At 48.6% G+C, this 26,644-nt stretch overlaps 1 protein-coding gene across 1 annotated transcript; it reads right to left on the reverse strand.

Moving 5' to 3' along the window:
* Positions 1-26: 26 nt before the first annotated feature.
* Positions 27-26,450, reverse strand: LOC135527296 (uracil phosphoribosyltransferase homolog). Its single transcript, XM_064955885.1, has 7 exons — positions 26,059-26,450; positions 22,068-22,110; positions 21,894-21,963; positions 5,612-5,674; positions 5,341-5,502; positions 626-730; positions 27-310 (listed from the first exon to the last, which is right to left on the reverse strand). The coding sequence occupies exons 1-7, from the start codon at positions 26,328-26,330 to the stop codon at positions 27-29; spliced, it is 999 nt and encodes a 332-aa protein (XP_064811957.1). The 5' UTR covers positions 26,331-26,450.
* Positions 26,451-26,644: the final 194 nt, after the last annotated feature.

The raw sequence follows: 26,644 nt of genomic DNA on the forward strand, positions 1-26,644 counted from the left end.
GTGTGGTCTGGGCAACGTGGTCTGGTCTAGCGTGGTGTGGTGTGGCAGCTCTGTGGTGAGGGTGGTGTGGTCAGCGTGGGTGATCTCGTGGTGGGAGCGTGGTGTGGTCTCTTGGAGGATGGTCCTTGGCTGGTCCTGGAGTCTAGATGAAAGAGCGTGGTGTGGTCTGGTCTAGGGTGTGGTGTGGAGGTGTGGAGAGCGTGGTGTGGTGTGGAGATGGTAGAGGTGGTGTGGTCTGGAGCGGGTGTGGTCTGGTCTGGCGTGGTCTGGAGATGGTAGCGTGGTGTGGAGCGTGGTGTGGAGAGATGGTCTAGAGAGCGTGGTGTGGTCTAGAGATGTAGAGAGCGTGGTGTGGTCTAGCGTGGTGTGGTCTAGATGTCTGGTCTAGAGAGAGAGATGTAGAGAGGAGCGTGGTGTGGAGAGAGAGAGAAATAATGTGTTACCTACCGTCTAGCGTGAGGTGGAGAAGAGAGAGCGTGGTGTGGTCTAGCGTGGGGGATAATGTGTTACCTAGCGTGGTGTGGTCGCGTGGTGTGGGTGGAGAAGAGAGAGTCCAAAGGGGATGATGTGTTACCTACCGGGTGAGGTGAGAGAGAGAGAGAGAGGAGGATGATGTGTCACCTACCGTGTGGGGTGGAGAAGAGAGAGAGGAGGATGATGTGTTTGGGTTGGAGTCCATGCTCAATCAACAGTGGTACCTGCACCGCCTCGATCACTGTGTTACCTGTACCTGGGACACACACACCAACACACACTGTGTTACCTAGACACACACACACACCAACACACACTGTGTTACCTAGACACACACACACACTGTGTTACCTAGACACACACACACACACCAACATACACTGTGTTACCTGTACCTGGGACACACACACCGGGTCATTATGTTTACCGGGTCATTACTCAGCGGTACCGGGTCATTACGTTTACGGGTCAGCGCGGTACCGGGTCACACGTTACTCAGCGGTACCGGGTCATTACGTTACTCAGCGGTACCGGGTCATTACGGGTTACTCAGCGGTACCGGGTCACTACGTTACTCAGCGGTACCGGGTCATTATGTTACTCAGCGGTACCGGGTCATTACGTTACTCAGCGGTACCGGGTCACTACGTTACTCAGCGGTACCGGGTCATTACGTTACTCAGCGGTACGGGTCAGCGCGGTACCGGGTCATTACGTTACTCAGCGGTACCGGGTCATTAGCGTTACTCAGCGGTACCGGGTCATTACGTTACTCAGCGGTACCGGGTCATTACGGTTCCGTATTTCACTGAAAGACTTAAAGGTTACTTTTCTAAATGATAGTTTCCAGATTTCACCATATTAGTGAACAAAGGCTAATAAAGTATTTGTGTGTGTTTATTATATTATAACTCAGTCTATGATTTGATGAAGCAGTCTGAGTGGTGGCAGGCAGCAGCAGGCTCATAAGCATTCATTCAAACACCACTTTCCTGCATTTGCCAGCAGCTCTTCGCAATGCTTGAAGCACAGATCTGTTTATGACTTCAAGCCTATCAACTCCAGAGATTAGGCTGGCAATACGACATTCCCTGTAAGAACATCCAATAGTCAAAGATGAGAGAAATAGTCCTATAATTCCTATATTAACGTCAACCTAAAAATTCTCAACTGGGAATATTGAAGACTCATGTTAAAAGGAACCACCAGCTTACATAACAGTTGAAGTCAGAAGTTTACATACACCTTCGCCAAATACGTTTAAACTCAGTTTCACAATTCCTGACATTTAATCCCAGTAAAAATGTCCTGTTTTAGGTCAGTTAGGATCACCACTTTACTTTAAGAATGTGAAATGTCTGAAAAATAGTAGACAATTTCAGCTTTTTATGTCTTTCATCACGTTCTCAGTGGGTCAGAAGTTTACATTCACTCAATTAGTATTTGGTAGCATTGCCTTTAAATAGTTTAACTTGGGTCAAACGTTTCAGGTAGCCTTCCACAAGCTTCCCACAATAAGATGGGTAAATATTGGCCCATTCCTCCTGACAGAGCCGGTGTAACTGAGTCAGGTTTGTAGGCCTCCTTGCTCTCACACGCTTTTTTAGTTCTGCCCACAAATTTTCTATAGGCTTGAGGTAAGGGCTTTGTGATGGCCACTCCAATATATTGACTTTGTTCTCCTTAAGCCATTTTGCCACAACTTTGGAAGTATGCTTGGGGTCATTGTCCAAGCTTAAACTTCCTGACTGATGTCTGAGATGATGCTTCAATATATCCACGTAATGTTCCTCCCTCATGATGCCATGTATTTTGTGAAGTGCACCAGTCCCTCCTGCAGCAAAGCATCCCCACAACTTGATGCTGCCACCCCCGTGCTTCACGGTTGGGATGGTGTTTTTTGGCTTGCAAGCCTCCCTCAGTTTCCTCCAAACATAACGATGGTCATTATGGCCAAACAGTTCAATTTTTGTTTCATCAGACCAGAGAGCATGTCTCCAAAAAGTATGATCTTTGTCCCCATGTGCAGTTGCAAACCGTAGTCTGGCTTTTTATGGCGGTTTTGGAGCAGTGGCTTCTTCCTTGCTGAGCGGCCTTTCAGGTTATGTCGATGTAGGACTCGTTTTACTGTGGATGTAGATACTATTGTAACTGTTTCCTCCAGCATTTTCACAAGGTCCTTTGCTGTTGTTCTGGGAGTGATTTGCATTTTTCGCACCAAAGTACGTTCATCTTGAGGAGACAGAATGCTTCTCGTTCCTGAGCAGTTTGACGGCTGCGTGGTCCCATGGTGTTTATACTTGCGTACTATTGTTTGTACAGATGAACATGGTACCTTCAGGCGTTTGGAAATTGGTCCCAAGGATGACCAGACTTGTGGAGGTCTACAAGATGTTTCCCCATGATGTCAAGCAAAGAGGCACTGAGTTTGAAGGTAGGACTTGAAATATATCCACAGGTTCACCTCCAATTGACTCAAATTATGTCAATTAGCCTATCAGAAGCTTCTAACGCCGTGACATCATTTTCTGCAATTTCCAAGCTGTTTTAAAGGCACAGTCAACTTAGTGTATGGAAACTTCTGACCCACTGGAATTGTGATATTGAATTATAAGTGAAATAATCTGTCTTAACAATTGTTGGAAAAATGACTTGTGTCATGCACAAAGTAGATGTCCTAACTGACTTGCCAAAACTATAGATTGTTAACAAGAAATTTGTGGAGTGGTTGAAAAACGAGTTTTAATGACTCCAACCTCAGTGGATGTAAACTTCTGACTTCACTGTATGTGACCGGACCAATAATCACAGGTATTCATAAAGTCCTATATGTTCATGTTCTGAGGAACTTAAATGTTTTTACACATAATACACTTTTACTTTCTTCTCCAACACTGTCTTTGCTTAAACCAAATTGAACATGTTTCATTATTTATTTAAGACTAAATTGGATTTTATTGATGTATTATATTAAGTTAAAATAAAAATGTTCATTCAGTATTGTTGTAATTGTCATTATTACAAATATATATAAAAATTGTATCTGCTGGTATCTGCTTTTTTGGGTCCTCCAATAATCGGTATCTGCGTTGAAAAATCTTAATCGGTCTCTAGACCTTAAATAGACAGGTGTGCACCTTTCCAAGATTGAACCGTTTGGCCGAGCGTCAAGTCTGGAGGGAACATGGCACCATCCCTACGGTGAAGCATGGTGGTGGCAGAATCATGCTGTGGAGATGATCATCTTTCCCTCGATCCTGACTAGTCTCCCAGTCCCTGCCACTGAAAAACTAGTCAGGATCGAGGGAAAGATGAACAGAGCAAAGTACAGAGAGTTCCTTGATGAAAACCTGCGCCAGAACTGAGGACCTTAGAGTGGGGCGAAGATTCACCTTCCAACAAGACAACAACACTAAGCACACAGCCAAGACAACGCAGGAGTGGCTTCAGGACAAGTCTTTGAAAGTCCATGAGCCCAGACTTAAACTTGACCTGACAGAGCTTGAAAGGATCTGCAGAGAAGAATGGGAGAAACTCTCAAAATACAGGTGCCAAGCTTTTAGCGTCATACCCAAGAAGACTTGATGCTGTAATTGCTGCCAAAGGTGGTTCAACAAAGTACTGAGTAAAGGGTCTGAGTGACATGCAAGTCATTTAGGCACCGCCTAAATGTTATTTTTATTTTTTTGCAACAATTGCTAAAAACCTGTTTTTGCTTTTTCATTATGGGGTATTGTGATGTCATTATGGGGAATTGTGATGTCATTATGGGGAATTGTATGTAGTTTGATGAGGGGAAAAAACGATTTAATCCATTTTAGAATAAGTCTGTAATGTAACCGAAAGGTTGCAAGATCGAATCCCCGAGCTGACAAGGTACAAATCTGTCGTTCTGCCCCTGAACAAGGCAGTTAAACTCATTGTTCCTAGGCCGTCATTGAAAATAAGAATTTGTTCTTTACCGACTTGCCTAGTTAATTAAAGGTAAACATTTTTATTTTTTTTAATGGGTCTGAATACTTTCTAAATGTACTGTCAGTCCAGGTCTATAACTATAACTAGACTGGTGCACATTAAGAATATAATTTGAAGTGATGAGCTGAGAGTTTGCCAGTCGTTCTAATAAGTTTGCAAGGCAGGAGAGTTTATAAATTGGTTGGTAGTTATCTCGGTCAGAAGGATCTCCACCTTTGTAAAGGGAGAGGACGGCCCTCCAGATCTTACGCACCAGAAGCGTTAAATCTACAGGAAAAAGGGATCAAGCCAATCAGATCAGATGTTTTTACATCTATTTTTTGAAAGCACTTTGCAACATCATTGACATAAAATGTTTCAAATGCTGTTCAGGAAGTGAATAAGACCCCCTCTAGTGGAACTTTAGGTATTTTCAGAAACCATTCTTTCCAATTGGTGGCCAGCTGAGGGAAAATGGTTATTAAAAACACCACAAATGTCATTTTTGTCTATTTTTTTTGTGTTGTGGGACCAGAAGCTGTCATAACCTACGGGAGTTTGACTGACTGAATTTGATGCTGGTTCTAATGTATTATTATTATTATTCTATAGTTAATGACGAATGTTGTTAATTAACAGGAACTTTTTCAACAATTTCATTATTTGCCTGGCTGAAAAAAACTCCAGGATTAGGAAAAATGACCTTCAAATAGGGGTCCTGTGTGGCTCAGTCGGTAGAGCATGGCGCTTGCAACGCCAAGCGTCGTGGGTTCGATTCCCGCTGGGGCCACCCATATGTAAAAGTAGTGGCCCCAGCCGACTTGTAAGTCGCTTTGGACAAAAGCGTCTGCTAAATGGGATATATAAGACATCTAATATCTTCCCCTTTTGACAGAGATCTTTTTGACTTACTCAGTATTGGGTACATGAGCAGCACCTTCCTCCTGTTTATGTCTGGGGGGAACTTAGCATAGTAGACCTTAGCCTCCTGGGTCTCTTCATCACTCTGGATCAGGATCTTCCCTATGCGAATGGACCTACAACAGTCCCTCAGACCCTGCTCCATGGCCTCGCCTGGGGGATGGACAGACACAGGTCAGGTATGTGAAATAACATGAAAAAAAAAAGCAGAAAAAGGGACATTTTTTTTCAGTAGAGGTGGGGGGGGGGATACCAGACTCACCACTTCTCATGATGCTGACTCCACAGTTACCTCTCTCAAACTTTACACCTTCATACATGTGTCCTGTTGAGAGATGAAGCAGAATCTTATCAGCAGCATGTGGATAGTGTGTAAGGGGTCGGCGTGTAAAGGTTAGGGGTCAGCGTGTAGAGGTTAGGGGTCAGCGTGTAATTAGGGCGTCCACCCACAGTGCTCAGAATGACAAATCGCATTTAGAATATGGTAATTCACAATTAAACAGAACATGCAAGTCGAGGATGCAACGATGTGAGGTAAGCAGGAATCAGGAGGATAGAATTACGGTCAGATTTGCCAAGTGGAGGACGAGGGAGTAAAGGTGGTCTAGAGTTATTTTCCCTCTGGTTGCACATTTAACATGCCGGTAGAAATTAGGTAAAACGGATTTCAGTTTCCCTGCATTAAAGTCCCCGGCCACTAGGAGCGCCGCCTCAATGAGCGTTTTCCTGTTTGCTCATTGTTACTGTAATTTCATAATTCCAATATGTTTTCTTTAATTGAATTCAATTAGTCTATTTTATGAGAATTTGTAAGATTCTTATTTGCATAAAATAGACAGAGACCAGTCTTATCAAAATTAGATAATAGTATTTATTCTCGGAGCGCGCTGCCATGTAACCACAACAGTTTATATATAAAATATGACATCACAGGTCAAAAAATATTATTTCTCCCAACAGTTCAAAAGTTCATTCGAGATAAACCTTCTGAAGTCTTCATCCATCACCATTCAGCAGACAGTTCCAGGAAAACCTAAGAAAACACACACTGCCTTATCTCAACATCCCAGAGCTAAGTGGAGTCGGTTCAACCATAGGGTTTTTAAGTAAAGCAGAAGGGGTCGTTAACCCTTCTGCTTTACTTAAAAACCCCTTCTGCTTTACTTAAAAACCCCTTCTGCTTTACTTAAAAACCCCTTCTGCTTTACTTAAAAACCCCTTCTGCTTTACTTAAAAACCCCTTCTGCTTTACTTAAAAACCCCTTCTGCTTTACTTAAAAACCCCTTCTGCTTTACTTAAAAACCCCTTCTGCTTTACTTAAAAACCCCTTCTGCTTTACTTAAAAAAATCCACTTCCAGTCTTCTCCAACCTGGCTATTTATTTAATGTAATTACCCCCTGTTTGAGGCTCCACAATCCCTCACTTATGAATTAATATTGTTAATCAGATATAATAAAAAAAGAGTATAAGTTAGTTATAGTTCTATTTAAAATGGGGATATTGTTTAGTCATTATTCATAAAATTCCTAACAACTTGAGTGCAGTCTTAGTGCCAGCATCGGTCTGTGGTGGTAGACAGCTACGAAGAATATAGATGAAAACTCTCTAGGTAGATAGTGTGGTCTACAGCTTATCATGAGATACTCTACCTCAGGCGAGCAAAACTTCGAGACTTCCTTAGATTTCGTGCACCAGCTGTTGTTTACAAATATACATAGAGCGCCACCCCTAGTCTTACCAGAGGCTGCTGTTCTATCCTGCCGATACAGTGTATAAACCACCAGCTGTATGTTATTCATGTCGTCGTTCAGCCACGACTCAGTGAAACATAAGATATTACAGTTATTATTGTCCCGTTGGTAGGATATACGCGCCCGTAGTTAGTCTATTTTATTATCCAATGATTGTACGTTGGCTAATAGGACCGATGGAAAAGGTCTACTACCCACTCGCCATCGGATCCATGTCTTTCTCCGGTGAATGACGGGGATGATGGCCTTGTCGGGTGTCTGGAGTAAATCCTTTGCGTCCGACGCGTTAAAAAGTGTATTCCAGTACAGGGTGGGTGAGTAATCCCTGTCCTGATGTCCAGAAGCTCTTTGTCCAGTACAGGGTGGGTGAGTAATCCCTGTCCTGATGTCCAGAAGCTCTTTGTCCAGTACAGGGTGGGTGAGTAATCCCTGTCCTGATGTCCAGAAGCTCTTTGTCCAGTACAGGGTGGGTGAGTAATCCCTGTCCTGATGTCCAGAAGCTCTTTGTCCAGTACAGGGTGGGTGAGTAATCCCTGTCCTGATGTCCAGAAGCTCTTTGTCCAGTATGAGGTGAGTCCCTGTCCTGATGTCTAGAAGTTCATTTCGGTCACAAGAGACGGTGGCAGAAACATTATGGACAAAATAAGTTTCGCTAAAAAAAACCACACAATTAAGGGACCGTAAAACAGCAGCCATTATTATTCCATGTGACAGAGATGGAAAAAAACAGCCTTCAGATATTTAGAAAATAGATCTAATAGGCTACTTTGAAGAAAGGTAAGACATGCCTCACGTATCAATACGTTCACATTTCAAACAATTATTGGGGCGGCAGGGTAACCACTCTGCAGGCTGATCTACTGTAATACTGTGGACTAGGACAGGGTTAAACCCGAACACTCTGATTGGATCTGAAGCTGCCTGCTCTGTTTTAGAGGGGGCGGCAGGGTAGCCGAGTGGTTAGAGTGTAGGCGGCAGGCAGGGTAAGTGGTTAGAGGCGGCAGGGTAGCCTAGTGGTTAGAGTGTAGAGGCGGCAGGGTAGCCGAGTGGTTAGTGTAGAGGTGGCAGGGTAGCCTAGTGGTTAGAGTGTAGAGGCGGCAGGGTAGCCTCGTGGTTCGAGTGTAGAGGCGGCAGGGTAGCCTAGTGGTTAGAGTGTAGAGGCGGCAGGGTAGCCTAGTGGTTAGAGTGTAGAGGCGGCAGGGTAGCCTAGTGGTTAGAGTGTAGAGGCGGCAGGGTAGCCGAGTGGTTAGAGTGTAGAGGCGGCAGGGTAGCCTAGTGGTTAGAGTGTAGAGGCGGCAGGGTAGCCGAGTGGTTAGAGTGTAGAGGCGGCAGGGTAGCCTCGTGGTTCGAGCGTTGGACTAGTAACTGAAAGGTTGCAAGTTCAAATCCCGAGCTGACAAGGTACAAATCTGTCGTTATGCCCCTGAACAGGAAGTTAACCCACTGTTCCTGGGCCGTCATTGAAAATAAGAATTTGTTCTTAACTGACTTGCCTAGTTAAATAAAGTAAAACAAAAACAAAAAGGTTTTCAAAGTGCCTACTGCCTCCAGCTCATTGCAAAGTAGTGTGTGAAGTGCTGATAAAGAATGCCGTCTGTTGACATTTCATGTTCAAAACAACCGGGGACAAAATTATTTTTGAATGGACTGCTAGGAATTCCAACGCGGGAACGCCGCCCTCTTTCCAGAGCTCTGATGTTCCGACCTGCAGATCACTGACGTCATGATTTGACCTCGTGTGCGAGTTCATTAGAACGTGCGTTGAAGATGTCGTTCCCATAGCAACGATTAAAACATTCCCTAACCAGAAACCTTGGATTGATGGCAGCATTCGCGTGAAACTGAAAGCGCGAACCACTGCTTTCAAATCAGGGCAAGGTGTCTGGTAACATGACTGAATACAAACAATCCAGCTATTCCCTCCGTAAGGCTATCAAACAAGCTAAGCGTCAGTACAGAGACAAAGTAGAATCCCAATTCAACGGCTCAGACACAAGAGGCATGTGGCAGGGTCTACAGTCAATCACGGACTACAGGAAGAAATCCAGCCCAGTCACGGACCAGGATGTCTTGCTCCCAGGCAGACTAAATAACTTTTTTGCCCGCTTCGAGGACAATACAGTGCCACTGACACGGCCTGCAACGAAAACATGCGGACTCTCCTTCACTGCAGCCGAGGTGAGTAAAACATTTAAACGTGTTAACCCTCGCAAGGCTGCAGGCCCAGACGGCATCCCCAGCCGCGCCCTCAGAGCATGCGCAGACCAGCTGGCTGGTGTGTTTACGGACATATTCAATCAATCCCTATATCAGTCTGCTGTTCCCACATGCTTCAAGAGGGCCACCACTGTTCCTGTTCCCAAGAAAGCTAAGGTAACTGAGCTAAACGACTACCGCCCCGTAGCACTCACTTCCGTCATCATGAAGTGCTTTGAGAGACTAGTCAAGGACCATATCACCCCCACCCTACCTGACACCCTAGACCCACTCCAATTTGCTTACCGCTCAAATAGGTCCACAGACGATGCAATCTCAACCACACTGCACACTGCCCTAACCCATCTGGACAAGAGGAATACCTATGTGAGAATGCTGTTCATCGACTACAGCTCTGCATTCAACACCATAGTACCCTCCAAGCTCGTCATCAAGCTCGAGACCCTGGGTCTCGACCCCGCCCTGTGCAACTGGGTACTGGACTTCCTGACGGGCCGCCCCCAGGTGGTGAGGGTAGGTAACATCATCTCCTCCCCGCTGATCCTCAACACTGGGACCCCACAAGGGTGCGTTCTGAGCCCTCTCCTGTACTCCCTGTTCACCCACGACTGCGTGGCCACGCACGCCTCCAACTCAATCATCAAGTTTGCGGACGACACAACAATGGTAGGCTTGATTACCAACAACGACGAGACGGCCTACAGGGAGGAGGTGAGGGCCCTCGGAGTGTGGTGTCAGGAAAATAACCTCACACTCAACGTCAACAAAACTAAGGAGATGATTGTGGACTTCAGGAAACAGCAGAGGAACACCCCCTATCCACATCGATGGAACAGTAGTGGAGAGAGTACCAAGTTTTAAGTTCCTCGGCATACACATCACAGACAAACTGAATTGGTCCACTCACACAGACAGCATCGTGAAGAAGGCGCAGCAGCGCCTCTTCAACCTCAGGAGGCTGAAGAAATTCGGCTTGTCACCAAAAGCACTCACAAACTTCTACAGATGCACAATCGAGAGCATCCTGGCGGGCTGTATCACCGCCTGGTACGGCAACTGCTCCGCCCTCAACCGTAAGGCTCTCCAGAGGGTAGTGAGGTCTGCACAACGCATCACCGGGGGCAAACTACCTGCCCTCCAGGACACCTACACCACCCGATGTTACAGGAAGGCCATAAAGATCATCAAGGACATCAACCACCCGAGCCACTGCCTGTTCACCCCGCTATCATCCAGAAGGCGAGGTCAGTACAGGTGCATCAAAGCTGGGACCGAGAGACTGAAAAACAGCTTCTATCTCAAGGCCATCAGACTGTTAAACAGCCACCACTAACATTGAGTGGCTGCTGCCAACACACTGACACTGACTCAACTCCAGCCACTTTAATAATGGGAATTGATGGGAAATGATGTAAATATATCACTAGCCACTTTAAACAATGCTACCTTATATAATGTTACTTACCCTACATTATTCATCTCTTATGCATACGTATATACTGTACTCTATATCATCGACTGCATCCTTATGTAATGCATGTATCACTAGCCACTTTAACTATGCCACTTTGTTTACATACTCATCTCATATGTATATACTGTACTCGATACCATCTACTGTATCTTGCCTATGCTGCTCTGTACCATCACTCATTCATATATCCTTATGTACATATTCTTTATCCCCTTACACTGTGTATAAGACAGTAGTTTAGGAATTGTTAGTTAGATTACTTGTTGATTATTACTGCATTGTCGGAACTAGAAGCACAAGCATTTCGCTACACTCGCATTAACATCTGCCAACCATGTGACAAATAAATTTGATTTGATTTGATTTTCGTATTTGTCCAAGTTCCCACCAGGTGTTGCAGCAGCTCTCTGTCTGACAGATTTTCCACTCTGTTTCTGTATGCTGTTCGGTGTGATAAACAAGATGCACACATAATGAAAACATGTCACAAATATACTGTACACGTGCCAATTTAATTCCACTAAATTATGCAAATGCCCCTGTTGAGCGATAAGCATGTCATCTGGTATTTCCATCAATGAAGAAGCTATAAAACATTATTTCACAATGGGATTTTTTTCTTCTTCTCACAGACAATTGGACTGCGCCAATTTCATTCATATAAAAACAGCTGACGGAAACTCTGCTATAGGAGTGGTCACAGTGCACTCTGGGTAGGGGTTAGGGAGTAAGAGTCAGTACCTGTAGGAGTGGTCACAGTGCACTCTGAGTAGGGGTTGGGGAGTAAGAGTCAGTACCTGTAGGAGTGGTCACAGTGCACTCTGGGTAGGGGTTAGGGAGTAAGAGTCAGTACCTGTAGGAGTGGTCACAGTGCACTCTGGGTAGGGGTTGGGGAGTAAGAGTCAGTACCTGTAGGAGTGGACACAGTGCACTCTGGGTAGGGGTTGGGGAGTAAGAGTCAGTACCTGTAGGAGTGGTCACAGTGCACTCTGGGTAGGGGTTAGGGAGTAAGAGTCAGTACCTGTAGGAGTGGTCACAGGGCACTCTGGGTAGGGGTTAGGGAGTAAGAGTCAGTACCTGTAGGAGTGGTCACAGTGCACTCTGGGTAGGGGTTGGGGAGTAAGAGTCAGTACCTGTAGGAGTGGTCACAGTGCACTCTGGGTAGGGAGTAAGAGTCACTACCTGTAGGAGTGGTCACAGTGCACTCTGAGTAGGGGTTGGGGAGTAAGAGTCAGTACCTGTAGGAGTGGTCACAGTGCACTCTGGGTAGGGGTTAGGGAGTAAGAGTCAGTACCTGTAGGAGTGGTCACAGTGCACTCTGGGTAAGGGTTAGGGAGTAAGAGTCAGTACCTGTAGGAGTGGTCACAGTGCACTCTGGGTAGGGGTTAGGGAGTAAGAGTCAGTACCTGTAGGAGTGGTCACAGTGCACTCTGGGTAGGGGTTGGGGAGTAAGAGTCAGTACCTGTAGGAGTGGTCACAGTGCACTCTGGGTAGGGGTTAGGGAGTAAGAGTCAGTACCTGTAGGAGTGGTCACAGTGCACTCTGGGTAGGGGTTAGGGAGTAAGAGTCAGTACCTGTAGGAGTGGTCACAGTGCACTCTGGGTAGGGGTTAGGGAGTAAGAGTCAGTACCTGTAGGAGTGGTCACAGTGCACTCTGAGTAGGGGTTGGGGAGTAAGAGTCAGTACCTGTAGGAGTGGTCACAGTGTACTCTGGGTAGGGGTTAGGGAGTAAGAGTCAGTACCTGTAGGAGTGGTCACAGTGCACTCTGGGTAGGGGTTGGGGAGTAAGAGTCAGTACCTGTAGGAGTGGTCACAGTGCACTCTGGGTAGGGGTTGGGGAGTAAGAGTCAGTACCTGTAGGAGTGGTCACAGTGCACTCTGGGTAGGGGTTGGGGAGTAAGAGTCAGTACCTGTAGGAGTGGTCACAGTGCACTCTGGGTAGGGGTTGGGGAGTAAGAGTCAGTACCTGTAGGAGTGGTCACAGTGCACTCTGGGTAGGGGTTGGGGAGTAAGAGTCAGTACCTGTAGGAGTGGTCACAGTGCACTCTGGGTAGGGGTTAGGGAGTAAGAGTCAGTACCTGTAGGAGTGGTCACAGTGCACTCTGGGTAGGGGTTAGGGAGTAAGAGTCAGTACCTGTAGGAGTGGTCACAGGGCACTCTGGGTAGGGGTTAGGGAGTAAGAGTCAGTACCTGTAGGAGTGGTCACAGTGCACTCTGGGTAGGGGTTAGGGAGTAAGAGTCAGTACCTGTAGGAGTGGTCACAGTGCACTCTGGGTAGGGGTTAGGGAGTAAGAGTCAGTACCTGTAGGAGTGGTCACAGAGCACTCTGGGTAGGGGTTAGGGAGTAAGAGTCAGTACCTGTAGGAGTGGTCACAGTGCACTCTGGGTAGGGGTTGGGGAGTAAGAGTCAGTACCTGTAGGAGTGGTCACAGTGCACTCTGGGTAGGGGTTAGGGAGTAAGAGTCAGTACCTGTAGGAGTGGTCACAGTGCACTCTGGGTAGGGGTTAGGGAGTAAGAGTCAGTACCTGTAGGAGTGGTCACAGTGCACTCTGGGTAGGGGTTAGGGAGTAAGAGTCAGTACCTGTAGGAGTGGTCACAGTGCACTCTGGGTAGGGGTTGGGGAGTAAGAGTCACTACCTGTAGGAGTGGTCACAGTGCACTCTGGGTAGGGGTTGGGGAGTAAGAGTCAGTACCTGTAGGAGTGGTCACAGTGCACTCTGAGTAGGGGTTGGGGAGTAAGAGTCACTACCTGTAGGAGTGGTCACAGTGCACTCTGGGTAGGGGTTGGGGAGTAAGAGTCAGTACCTGTAGGAGTGGTCACAGTGCACTCTGGGTAGGGAGTAAGAGTCACTACCTGTAGGAGTGGTCACAGTGCACTCTGAGTAGGGGTTGGGGAGTAAGAGTCAGTACCTGTAGGAGTGGTCACAGTGCACTCTGGGTAGGGGTTAGGGAGTAAGAGTCAGTACCTGTAGGAGTGGTCACAGTGCACTCTGGGTAAGGGTTAGGGAGTAAGAGTCAGTACCTGTAGGAGTGGTCACAGTGCACTCTGGGTAGGGGTTAGGGAGTAAGAGTCAGTACCTGTAGGAGTGGTCACAGTGCACTCTGGGTAGGGGTTGGGGAGTAAGAGTCAGTACCTGTAGGAGTGGTCACAGTGCACTCTGAGTAGGGGTTAGGGAGTAAGAGTCAGTACCTGTAGGAGTGGTCACAGTGCACTCTGGGTAGGGGTTAGGGAGTAAGAGTCAGTACCTGTAGGAGTGGTCACAGTGCACTCTGGGTAGGGGTTGGGGAGTAAGAGTCAGTACCTGTAGGAGTGGTCACAGTGCACTCTGAGTAGGGGTTAGGGAGTAAGAGTCAGTACCTGTAGGAGTGGTCACAGTGCACTCTGGGTAGGGGTTAGGGAGTAAGAGTCACTACCTGTAGGAGTGGTCACAGTGCACTCTGGGTAGGGGTTGGGGAGTAAGAGTCAGTACCTGTAGGAGTGGTCACAGTGCACTCTGAGTAGGGGTTAGGGAGTAAGAGTCAGTACCTGTAGGAGTGGTCACAGTGCACTCTGGGTAGGGGTTAAGAGTCAGTACCTGTAGGAGTGGTCACAGTGCACTCTGAGTAGGGGTTAGGGAGTAAGAGTCAGTACCTGTAGGAGTGGTCACAGTGCACTCTGGGTAGGGGTTGGGGAGTAAGAGTCACTACCTGTAGGAGTGGTCACAGTGCACTCTGGGTAGGGGTTGGGGAGTAAGAGTCAGTACCTGTAGGAGTGGTCACAGTGCACTCTGGGTAGGGGTTGGGGAGTAAGAGTCACTACCTGTAGGAGTGGTCACAGTGCACTCTGGGTAGGGGTTAGGGAGTAAGAGTCAGTACCTGTAGGAGTGGTCACAGTGCACTCTGGGTAGGGGTTGGGGAGTAAGAGTCAGTACCTGTAGGAGTGGTCACAGTGCACTCTGAGTAGGGGTTAGGGAGTAAGAGTCAGTACCTGTAGGAGTGGTCACAGTGCACTCTGGGTAGGGGTTAGGGAGTAAGAGTCACTACCTGTAGGAGTGGTCACAGTGCACTCTGGGTAGGGGTTGGGGAGTAAGAGTCAGTACCTGTAGGAGTGGTCACAGTGCACTCTGAGTAGGGGTTAGGGAGTAAGAGTCAGTACCTGTAGGAGTGGTCACAGTGCACTCTGGGTAGGGGTTAGGGAGTAAGAGTCAGTACCTGTAGGAGTGGTCACAGTGCACTCTGAGTAGGGGTTAGGGAGTAAGAGTCAGTACCTGTAGGAGTGGTCACAGTGCACTCTGGGTAGGGGTTGGGGAGTAAGAGTCACTACCTGTAGGAGTGGTCACAGTGCACTCTGGGTAGGGGTTGGGGAGTAAGAGTCAGTACCTGTAGGAGTGGTCACAGTGCACTCTGGGTAGGGGTTAGGGAGTAAGAGTCAGTACCTGTAGGAGTGGTCACAGTGCACTCTGGGTAGGGGTTAGGGAGTAAGAGTCAGTACCTGTAGGAGTGGTCACAGTGCACTCTGGGTAGGGGTTGGGGAGTAAGAGTCAGTACCTGTAGGAGTGGTCACAGTGCACTCTGAGTAGGGGTTAGGGAGTAAGAGTCAGTACCTGTAGGAGTGGTCACAGTGCACTCTGGGTAGGGGTTAGGGAGTAAGAGTCAGTACCTGTAGGAGTGGTCACAGTGCACTCTGGGTAGGGGTTGGGGAGTAAGAGTCAGTACCTGTAGGAGTGGTCACAGTGCACTCTGAGTAGGGGTTAGGGAGTAAGAGTCAGTACCTGTAGGAGTGGTCACAGTGCACTCTGGGTAGGGGTTGGGGAGTAAGAGTCAGTACCTGTAGGAGTGGTCACAGTGCACTCTGGGTAGGGGTTGGGGAGTAAGAGTCAGTACCTGTAGGAGTGGTCACAGTGCACTCTGAGTAGGGGTTGGGGAGTAAGAGTCAGTACCTGTAGGAGTGGTCACAGTGCACTCTGGGTAGGGGTTGGGGAGTAAGAGTCAGTACCTGTAGGAGTGGTCACAGTGCACTCTGGGTAGGGGTGGGGAGGGAGTAAGAGTGGTCAGTGCACCTGTGGGGAGTGGTCACCAGTGCACTCTGAGTAGGGGTTGGGGAGTAAGAGTCAGTACCTGTAGGAGTGGTCACAGTGCACTCTGGGTAGGGGTTAGGGAGTAAGAGTCAGTACCTGTAGGAGTGGTCACAGTGCACTCTGGGTAGGGGTTAGGGAGTAAGAGTCAGTACCTGTAGGAGTGGTCACAGTGCACTCTGGGTAGGGGTTGGGGAGTAAGAGTCAGTACCTGTAGGAGTGGTCACAGTGCACTCTGAGTAGGGGTTGGGGAGTAAGAGACTACCTGTAGGAGTGGTCACAGTGCACTCTGGTAGGGGTTGGGGAGTAAGAGACAGTACCTGTAGGAGTGGTCACAGTGCACTCTGGTAGGGGTTGGGGAGTAAGAGTCAGTACCTGTAGGAGTGGTCACAGTGCACTCTGGGTAGGGGTTGGGGAGTAAGAGTCAGTACCTGTAGGAGTGGTCACAGTGCACTCTGGGTAGGGGTTGGGGAGTAAGAGTCAGTACCTGTAGGAGTGGTCACAGTGCACTCTGAGGGGTGGGAGGGGTTAGGGGAGTAAGAGTCAGTAGGGAGTAAGAGTCAGTACCTGTAGGAGTGGTCACAGTGCACTCTGGGTAGGGGTTAGGGAGTAAGAGTCAGTACCTGTAGGAGTGGTCACAGTGCACTCTGAGTAGGGGTTAGGGAGTAAGAGTCAGTACCTGTAGGAGTGGTCACAGTGCACTCTGAGTAGGGGTTGGGGAGTAAGAGTCAGTACCTGTAGGAGTGGTCACAGTGCACTCTGAGTAGGGGTTGGGGAGTAAGAGTCAGTACCTGTAGGAGTGGTCACAGTGCACTCTGGGTAGGGGTTGGGGAGTAAGAGTCAGTACCTGTAGGAGTGGTCACAGTGCACTCTGAGTAGGGAGTAAGAGTCAGTACCTGTAGGAGTGGTCACAGTGCACTCTGGGTAGGGGTTAGGGAGTAAGAGTCAGTACCTGTAGGAGTGGTCACAGTGCACTCTGAGTAGGGGTTAGGGAGTAAGAGTCAGTACCTGTAGGAGTGGTCACAGTGCACTCTGGGTAGGGAGTAAGAGTCAGTACCTGTAGGAGTGGTCACAGTGCACTCTGGGTAGGGGTTAGGGAGTAAGAGTCAGTACCTGTAGGAGTGGTCACAGTGCACTCTGAGTAGGGGTTAGGGAGTAAGAGTCAGTACCTGTAGGAGTGGTCACAGTGCACTCTGGGTAGGGAGTAAGAGTCAGTACCTGTAGGAGTGGTCACAGTGCACTCTGAGTAGGGGTTAGGGAGTAAGAGTCAGTACCTGTAGGAGTGGTCACAGTGCACTCTGAGTAGGGGTTAGGGAGTAAGAGTCAGTACCTGTAGGAGTGGTCACAGTGCACTCTGGGTAGGGAGTAAGAGTCAGTACCTGTAGGAGTGGTCACAGTGCACTCTGGGTAGGGGTTGGGGAGTAAGAGTCAGTACCTGTAGGAGTGGTCACAGTGCACTCTGAGTAGGGGTTAGGGAGTAAGAGTCAGTACCTGTAGGAGTGGTCACAGTGCACTCTGGGTAGGGGTTGGGGAGTAAGAGTCAGTACCTGTAGGAGTGGTCACAGTGCACTCTGAGTAGGGGTTGGGGAGTAAGAGTCAGTACCTGTAGGAGTGGTCACAGTGCACTCTGAGTAGGGGTTGGGGAGTAAGAGTCAGTACCTGTAGGAGTGGTCACAGTGCACTCTGAGTAGGGGTTAGGGAGTAAGAGTCAGTACCTGTAGGAGTGGTCACAGTGCACTCTGAGTAGGGGTTGGGGAGTAAGAGTCAGTACCTGTAGGAGTGGTCACAGTGCACTCTGAGTAGGGGTTGGGGAGTAAGAGTCAGTACCTGTAGGAGTGGTCACAGTGCACTCTGAGTAGGGGTTGGGGAGTAAGAGTCAGTACCTGTAGGAGTGGTCACAGTGCACTCTGAGTAGGGGTTGGGGAGTAAGAGTCAGTACCTGTAGGAGTGGTCACAGTGCACTCTGAGTAGGGGTTGGGGAGTAAGAGTCAGTACCTGTAGGAGTGGTCACAGTGCACTCTGGGTAGGGGTTGGGGAGTAAGAGTCAGTACCTGTAGGAGTGGTCACAGTGCACTCTGAGTAGGGAGTAAGAGTCAGTACCTGTAGGAGTGGTCACAGTGCACTCTGGGTAGGGGTTAGGGAGTAAGAGTCAGTACCTGTAGGAGTGGTCACAGTGCACTCTGGGTAGGGAGTAAGAGTCAGTACCTGTAGGAGTGGTCACAGTGCACTCTGGGTAGGGGTTAGGGAGTAAGAGTCAGTACCTGTAGGAGTGGTCACAGTGCACTCTGAGTAGGGGTTAGGGAGTAAGAGTCAGTACCTGTAGGAGTGGTCACAGTGCACTCTGGGTAGGGAGTAAGAGTCAGTACCTGTAGGAGTGGTCACAGTGCACTCTGAGTAGGGGTTAGGGAGTAAGAGTCAGTACCTGTAGGAGTGGTCACAGTGCACTCTGAGTAGGGGTTAGGGAGTAAGAGTCAGTACCTGTAGGAGTGGTCACAGTGCACTCTGGGTAGGGAGTAAGAGTCAGTACCTGTAGGAGTGGTCACAGTGCACTCTGGGTAGGGGTTGGGGAGTAAGAGTCAGTACCTGTAGGAGTGGTCACAGTGCACTCTGAGTAGGGGTTAGGGAGTAAGAGTCAGTACCTGTAGGAGTGGTCACAGTGCACTCTGGGTAGGGGTTGGGGAGTAAGAGTCAGTACCTGTAGGAGTGGTCACAGTGCACTCTGAGTAGGGGTTGGGGAGTAAGAGTCAGTACCTGTAGGAGTGGTCACAGTGCACTCTGAGTAGGGGTTGGGGAGTAAGAGTCAGTACCTGTAGGAGTGGTCACAGTGCACTCTGAGTAGGGGTTAGGGAGTAAGAGTCAGTACCTGTAGGAGTGGTCACAGTGCACTCTGGGTAGGGAGTAAGAGTCAGTACCTGTAGGAGTGGTCACAGTGCACTCTGAGTAGGGGTTTGGGGAGTAAGAGTCAGTACCTGTAGGAGTGGTCACAGTGCACTCTGAGTAGGGGTTGGGGAGTAAGAGTCAGTACCTGTAGGAGTGGTCACAGTGCACTCTGAGTAGGGGTTGGGGAGTAAGAGTCAGTACCTGTAGGAGTGGTCACAGTGCACTCTGAGTAGGGGTTGGGGAGTAAGAGTCAGTACCTGTAGGAGTGGTCACAGTGCACTCTGAGTAGGGGTTAGGGAGTAAGAGTCAGTACCTGTAGGAGTGGTCACAGTGCACTCTGAGTAGGGGTTGGGGAGTAAGAGTCAGTACCTGTAGGAGTGGTCACAGTGCACTCTGAGTAGGGGTTGGGGAGTAAGAGTCAGTACCTGTAGGAGTGGTCACAGTGCACTCTGAGTAGGGGTTGGGGAGTAAGAGTCAGTACCTGTAGGAGTGGTCACAGTGCACTCTGGGTAGGGGTTGGGGAGTAAGAGTCAGTACCTGTAGGAGTGGTCACAGTGCACTCTGAGTAGGGGTTGGGGAGTAAGAGTCAGTACCTGTAGGAGTGGTCACAGTGCACTCTGAGTAGGGGTTTGGGAGTAAGAGTCAGTACCTGTAGGAGTGGTCACAGTGCACTCTGAGTAGGGGTTGGGGAGTAAGAGTCAGTACCTGTAGGAGTGGTCACAGTGCACTCTGAGTAGGGGTTAGGGAGTAAGAGTCAGTACCTGTAGGAGTGGTCACAGTGCACTCTGAGTAGGGGTTAGGGAGTAAGAGTCAGTACCTGTAGGAGTGGTCACAGTGCACTCTGGGTAGGGGTTAGGGAGTAAGAGTCAGTACCTGTAGGAGTGGTCACAGTGCACTCTGCGTAGGGGTTGGGGAGTAAGAGTCAGTACCTGTAGGAGTGGTCACAGTGCACTCTGGGTAGGGGTTGGGGAGTAAGAGTCAGTACCTGTAGGAGTGGTCACAGTGCACTCTGAGTAGGGGTTAGGGAGTAAGAGTCAGTACCTGTAGGAGTGGTCACAGTGCACTCTGAGTAGGGGTTGGGGAGTAAGAGTCAGTACCTGTAGGAGTGGTCACAGTGCACTCTGAGTAGGGGTTAGGGAGTAAGAGTCAGTACCTGTAGGAGTGGTCACAGTGCACTCTGAGTAGGGGTTGGGGAGTAAGAGTCAGTACCTGTAGGAGTGGTCACAGTGCACTCTGAGTAGGGGTTAGGGAGTAAGAGTCAGTACCTGTAGGAGTGGTCACAGTGCACTCTGAGTAGGGGTTAGGGAGTAAGAGTCAGTACCTGTAGGAGTGGTCACAGTGCACTCTGAGTAGGGGTTAGGGAGTAAGAGTCAGTACCTGTAGGAGTGGTCACAGTGCACTCTGGGTAGGGAGTAAGAGTCAGTACCTGTAGGAGTGGTCACAGTGCACTCTGGGTAGGGGTTGGGGAGTAAGAGTCAGTACCTGTAGGAGTGGTCACAGTGCACTCTGAGTAGGGGTTAGGGAGTAAGAGTCAGTACCTGTAGGAGTGGTCACAGTGCACTCTGAGTGGTCACAGTAGGGGTTGGGGAGTAAGAGTCAGTACCTGTAGGAGTGGTCACAGTGCACTCTGAGTAGGGGTTGGGGAGTAAGAGTCAGTACCTGTAGGAGTGGTCACAGTGCACTCTGAGTAGGGGTTAGGGAGTAAGAGTCAGTACCTGTAGGAGTGGTCACAGTGCACTCTGGGTAGGGAGTAAGAGTCAGTACCTGTAGGAGTGGTCACAGTGCACTCTGAGTAGGGGTTTGGGGAGTAAGAGTCAGTACCTGTAGGAGTGGTCACAGTGCACTCTGAGTAGGGGTTGGGGAGTAAGAGTCAGTACCTGTAGGAGTGGTCACAGTGCACTCTGAGTAGGGGTTGGGGAGTAAGAGTCAGTACCTGTAGGAGTGGTCACAGTGCACTCTGAGTAGGGGTTGGGGAGTAAGAGTCAGTACCTGTAGGAGTGGTCACAGTGCACTCTGAGTAGGGGTTAGGGAGTAAGAGTCAGTACCTGTAGGAGTGGTCACAGTGCACTCTGAGTAGGGGTTGGGGAGTAAGAGTCAGTACCTGTAGGAGTGGTCACAGTGCACTCTGAGTAGGGGTTGGGGAGTAAGAGTCAGTACCTGTAGGAGTGGTCACAGTGCACTCTGAGTAGGGGTTGGGGAGTAAGAGTCAGTACCTGTAGGAGTGGTCACAGTGCACTCTGGGTAGGGGTTGGGGAGTAAGAGTCAGTACCTGTAGGAGTGGTCACAGTGCACTCTGAGTAGGGGTTGGGGAGTAAGAGTCAGTACCTGTAGGAGTGGTCACAGTGCACTCTGAGTAGGGGTTTGGGAGTAAGAGTCAGTACCTGTAGGAGTGGTCACAGTGCACTCTGAGTAGGGGTTGGGGAGTAAGAGTCAGTACCTGTAGGAGTGGTCACAGTGCACTCTGAGTAGGGGTTAGGGAGTAAGAGTCAGTACCTGTAGGAGTGGTCACAGTGCACTCTGAGTAGGGGTTAGGGAGTAAGAGTCAGTACCTGTAGGAGTGGTCACAGTGCACTCTGGGTAGGGGTTAGGGAGTAAGAGTCAGTACCTGTAGGAGTGGTCACAGTGCACTCTGCGTAGGGGTTGGGGAGTAAGAGTCAGTACCTGTAGGAGTGGTCACAGTGCACTCTGGGTAGGGGTTGGGGAGTAAGAGTCAGTACCTGTAGGAGTGGTCACAGTGCACTCTGAGTAGGGGTTAGGGAGTAAGAGTCAGTACCTGTAGGAGTGGTCACAGTGCACTCTGAGTAGGGGTTGGGGAGTAAGAGTCAGTACCTGTAGGAGTGGTCACAGTGCACTCTGAGTAGGGGTTAGGGAGTAAGAGTCAGTACCTGTAGGAGTGGTCACAGTGCACTCTGAGTAGGGGTTGGGGAGTAAGAGTCAGTACCTGTAGGAGTGGTCACAGTGCACTCTGAGTAGGGGTTAGGGAGTAAGAGTCAGTACCTGTAGGAGTGGTCACAGTGCACTCTGAGTAGGGGTTAGGGAGTAAGAGTCAGTACCTGTAGGAGTGGTCACAGTGCACTCTGAGTAGGGGTTGGGGAGTAAGAGTCAGTACCTGTAGGAGTGGTCACAGTGCACTCTGAGTAGGGGTTGGGGAGTAAGAGTCAGTACCTGTAGGAGTGGTCACAGTGCACTCTGAGTAGGGCAGCTGGTTCAGTCCTTCTTCCACCACCAGTCTGATCTGAGGAGGAAGATCAACAGTTTCAACTCTTCATGCTCTTTTTTTCCATGAAATGAACGACTGTAGTTACTAGCTAGCTGATGACTTCTTAAAAGGAATCTTACCAGTCGGTCTGCACAGAACACAAAATCCCCTCTGCTGGTTGTCCTGCAAAACACAAACTAAAATCATTTGTCCTGCTGAGGCCACAGCATCTTGTTACCTTGCTCCCACGTCCGAGTTGAGTACACACACACGACGCCGGAGAAGATGGCTGATGTTTTTACATGTTCCTAACCGATTGTCATTTTATGTTCGTTTTTTTTGCGTTTTTTTTTAACTTATTGTGTACATAATGTTGCTGCTGCCGTCTCTTATGACCAAAAATAACTTCGGGACTTCAGAAAAACGATTACTCACCACGAACTGGCAGAAGCTTTTGTTTTTCCTTTAACGAGTCAGACGAGCCTGACATACTGCTTTCCCGGGAACAAAACCCAAATCCCCGTCATTTGCGTGAAGAAAAGAGGATGGAGGTCGGGGTGCCTTCTGAGAATTCGTAGGCGATTGAATAAAACCCCCCTTGCCTTCTGTCCTACTAGCTAATCATTGGAAAATAAAATCAATGACCTACGAGGAAAATTAAACTACCAACTGTGATATCTTATGCTTCACAGAGTTGTGGCTGAACGACGACATTATCAACATACAGCTGGCTGGTTATACGCTGTACCAGCAGGATAGAACAGCGGCGTCTGGTAAGACAAGGTAAGACAGGATAGAACAGCGGTGTCTGGTAAGACGAGGTAAGACAGGATAGAACAGCGGTGTCTGGTAAGACGAGGTAAGACAGGATAGAACAGCGGCGTCTGGTAAGACGAGGTAAGACAGGATAGAACAGCGGCGTCTGGTAAGACGAGGTAAGACAGGATAGAACAGCGGCGTCTGGTAAGACAAGGTAAGACAGGATAGAACAGCGGTGTCTGGTAAGACAGGATAGAACAGCGGCGTCTGGTAAGACGAGGTAAGACAGGATAGAACAGCGGTGTCTGGTAAGACGAGGTAAGACAGGATAGAACAGCGGTGTCTGGTAAGACGAGGTAAGACAGGATAGAACAGGGGCATCTGGTAAGACGAGGTAAGACAGGATAGAACAGCGGCGTCTGGTAAGACGAGGTAAGACAGGATAGAACAGCGGCGTCTGGTAAGACGAGGTAAGACAGGATAGAACAGCGGCGTCTGGTAAGACGAGGTAAGACAGGATAGAACAGCGGCGTCTGGTAAGACGAGGTAAGACAGGATAGAACAGCGGCGTCTGGTAAGACGAGGTAAGACAGGATAGAACAGCGGCGTCTGGTAAGACGAGGTAAGACAGGATAGAACAGCGGCGTCTGGTAAGACGAGGTAAGACAGGATAGAACAGCGGTGTCTGGTAAGACAAGGTAAGACAGGATAGAACAGCGGTGTCTGGTAAGACGAGGTAAGACAGGATAGAACAGGGGCGTCTGGTAAGACGAGGTAAGACAGGATAGAACAGCGGTGTCTGGTAAGACGAGGTAAGACAGGATAGAACAGCGGCGTCTGGTAAGACGAGGTAAGACAGGATAGAACAGGGGCATCTGGTAAGACAAGGTAAGACAAGGTAAGACAGGATAGAACAGCTGTGTCTGGTAAGACGAGGTAAGACAGGATAGAACAGGGGCATCTGGTAAGACAAGGTAAGACAGGATAGAACAGCTGTGTCTGGTAAGACGAGGTAAGACAGGATAGAACAGCTGTGTCTGGTAAGACGAGGTAAGACAGGATAGAACAGCGGCGTCTGGTAAGACAAGGGGCAGCGGACTAATGCTTATATGTAAACAACAGCTGGTGCACGATATCAAAGGAAGTGTCAAGGTTTTGCTCGCCTGAGGTAGAGTATCTCATGATAAGCTGTAGACCACAATATCTACCTAGAGAGTTTCTGTGTATTTCATAGCTGTCTACATACCACCAGACTGATGCTGACACTAAGACAGCACTCAATGTGCTGTATACCACCATAAGCAAACAGGAAACCGCTCACTCAGAGACGGCACTCCTAGTGGCCGGAGACTTTAATGCAAATTTCTATCTTCATGTTAAATGTGCAACCAGAGGGGGGAAAAGCTAACTCAAGACCACCGTTAACCCCCACACAGAGATGCGTACAAAGCTCTCCCTCCATTTGGAACATCTGACCATAACTCTATCCTCCTGATTCCTGCTTACAAGCAAAAAATGCTCTCCGCAGCCAATGTGAGTAACATTCACAAGACCAGACGGATTACCAGGGTGTGTACTGCGAGCATGCGCTGACCAACTGGCAAGTGTCTTCACTGACATTTTCAACCCCTCTCTGTCTGAGTCTCTGATACCAACATGTTTCAAGCAGACCACCATAGTCCCTGTGCCCAAGAACACGAAGGTAACCTGCCTAAATGACTACCAACCTGTAGCACTCACATCTGTAGCCATGAAGTGCTTTGAAAGGCTGGTCACGGCTCACATCAACATTATCCCAGAAACCCTACACCCACTCCAATTTGCACACTGCCCTAACAGATCTACACATTATGCGATCTATATTGCACTCCACACTGCCCTTTCCCACCTGGACAAAAGGAACACCTATGTGAGAATGCTATTCACTGACTACAGCTGAGCATTCAGCACCATAGTGCCCTCAAAGCTCATCAATAAGCTCAGGATCCTGGGACTAAACACCTCCCTCTGCAACTAGGTCCTGGACTTGATGGGCCACCCCCAAGCGGGAAGGGTAGTTAACAACACATCTGCCACGCTGATCCTCAACATAGGGGCCCCTCAGGGGTGCGTTCTCAGGCCCCTCCTGTACTCCCTGTTCATTCATGACTGCACGGCCAGGCACAAATCCAACACCATCATTAAGTTTGCCGATGACACAACAGTGGTAGATCACTGACAATGACGAGAGCCTATAGGGAGGTCAGCGACCTGGCCATGCGGTGCCAGGACCTCTCCCTAACACTGATCAAGACAAAGGAGATGATTGTAGACTACAGGAAAAGGAGGACCAAGCACACCCCCATTCCCATCGACAGGGGAGTAGTGGAGCAGGTTGAGAGTTTCAATTTCCTTGGTGTCCACATCACCAACAAACTAACATGGTTCAAGCACACCAAGACAGTCATGAAGAGGGCACGACAAAACCTATTCCCCTCGGAAGACTGAAAAGATTTGGCATGGGTCCTCAGATCCTCAAAAGGTTCAACAGCTGCACCATCGAGAGCCTCCTGACTGGTTGCATCACTGCCTGTTATGGAAACTGCTTGGCATCCGAACACAAGGCACTTCAGAGTACATCACTGGGGCCAAGCTTCCTGCCATCCAGGACCTCTATACCAGGCAGTGTCAGAGGAAGGCCCTAAAAATGGTCAGGCTCCAGCCACCCTAGTCATACACTGTTCTCTCTGCTACCGCACGGCAAGCGGTACCACCAAGTCTAGGTCCAAGAGGCTTCTAAACAGCTTCTACCCACCAAGCCATAAGACTCCTGAACATCTAATCAAATGTCTACCCAGACTATTTGCATTGACCCCCCCCCTCTTTTTACTCCGCTGCTACTGTTATTATCTATGCATAGTCACTTTAATAACTCTACCTACGTGTACACACTACCTCAATTACCTTGACTAAATTGGTGCCCCGCACATTCACTCGTTATCCCCCTGTATATAGTCTCGCTAATGTTATTTTACTGCTGCTCTTTAATTACTTGTTACTTTTATTTCTTATTTTACTGCACTGTTGGTTAGGGGCTGGAAAGTCAGCATTTCACTGTGAGGTCTACACCTGTTGTATTCAGTATTTCACTGTAAGGTCTACACCTGTTGTATTCAGCATTTCACTGTAAGGTCTACACCTGTTGTATTCAGTATTTCACTGTGAGGTCTACACCTGTTGTATTCAGTATTTCACTGTAAGGTCTACACCTGCTGTATTCAGCATTTCACTGTGAGGTCTACACCTGTTGTATTCAGCGCATGTGACAAAAAACATTTGATTTCAAACACTATGTAGCCAAATAAAAACATGATCACCAAGTCCAACACTCACTTGTCTCTGATGATGGTCTGTAATTCTAGTATCTGACTGTTAAGAGGAAGCAGTTTCAGTTGAGGTCCAAGGTTTAACACATCTGGGCCGAGCCCACCACCATTCGGACAGTTCCCGTTCAAACGCTGTTTATTGACGTCATCCACCGCTTCAGAGCTTGGCGCCACCGGAACGCTGCTGCTGTTACTGCTCGCGGCGAACCGAACATGCTTCGTTAAGTTATGTTCTTGGCCGGTAGTAACGTTATTTAACGACTGGTTGTGGCAGGGCATGTTGCTGTACTCACTGTATATTGTTAAACCCGAATAAAGTTCGCTATTTGCTGACAACGACCGTACGTGTCGCAACGTTGGGGACGTCAACACATCCGCCTGGCTTCAGGAAATGACGACATTTCCCACAACACTTAGTAAGGTCACAAGTACGTGATTGTTTACAAATCGTATCAATCAGAGGAGTAAAAACCTACATTACAAGAAAAACGTCGAAATATTATTTAATTGGGTATATAATGACCACATGTTTCGAAATAGCCACATAGATAGCTATTGTGATTTTATTCCTTAAAAAAATAAATGAATGACGA

This window comes from Oncorhynchus masou, chromosome 32, assembly GCF_036934945.1.
Source record: "Oncorhynchus masou masou isolate Uvic2021 chromosome 32, UVic_Omas_1.1, whole genome shotgun sequence".
NCBI classification, from domain to species: domain Eukaryota; kingdom Metazoa; phylum Chordata; class Actinopteri; order Salmoniformes; family Salmonidae; genus Oncorhynchus; species Oncorhynchus masou.

Coding starts and splice junctions, on each gene's coding strand:
- LOC135527296 (XM_064955885.1), bottom strand. CDS start 26,330: ATGCCCTGCCACAACCAGTCGTTAAATAACGTTACTACCGGCCAAGAA. Junction 21,964..22,067: donor TGTTCTGTGCAGACCGACTG/GTAAGATTCCTT, acceptor CTTCCTCCTCAG/ATCAGACTGGTGGTGGAAGA. Junction 731..5,340: donor GCTCATGTACCCAATACTGA/GTAAGTCAAAAA, acceptor TGTGTGTCCCAG/GTACAGGTAACACAGTGATC.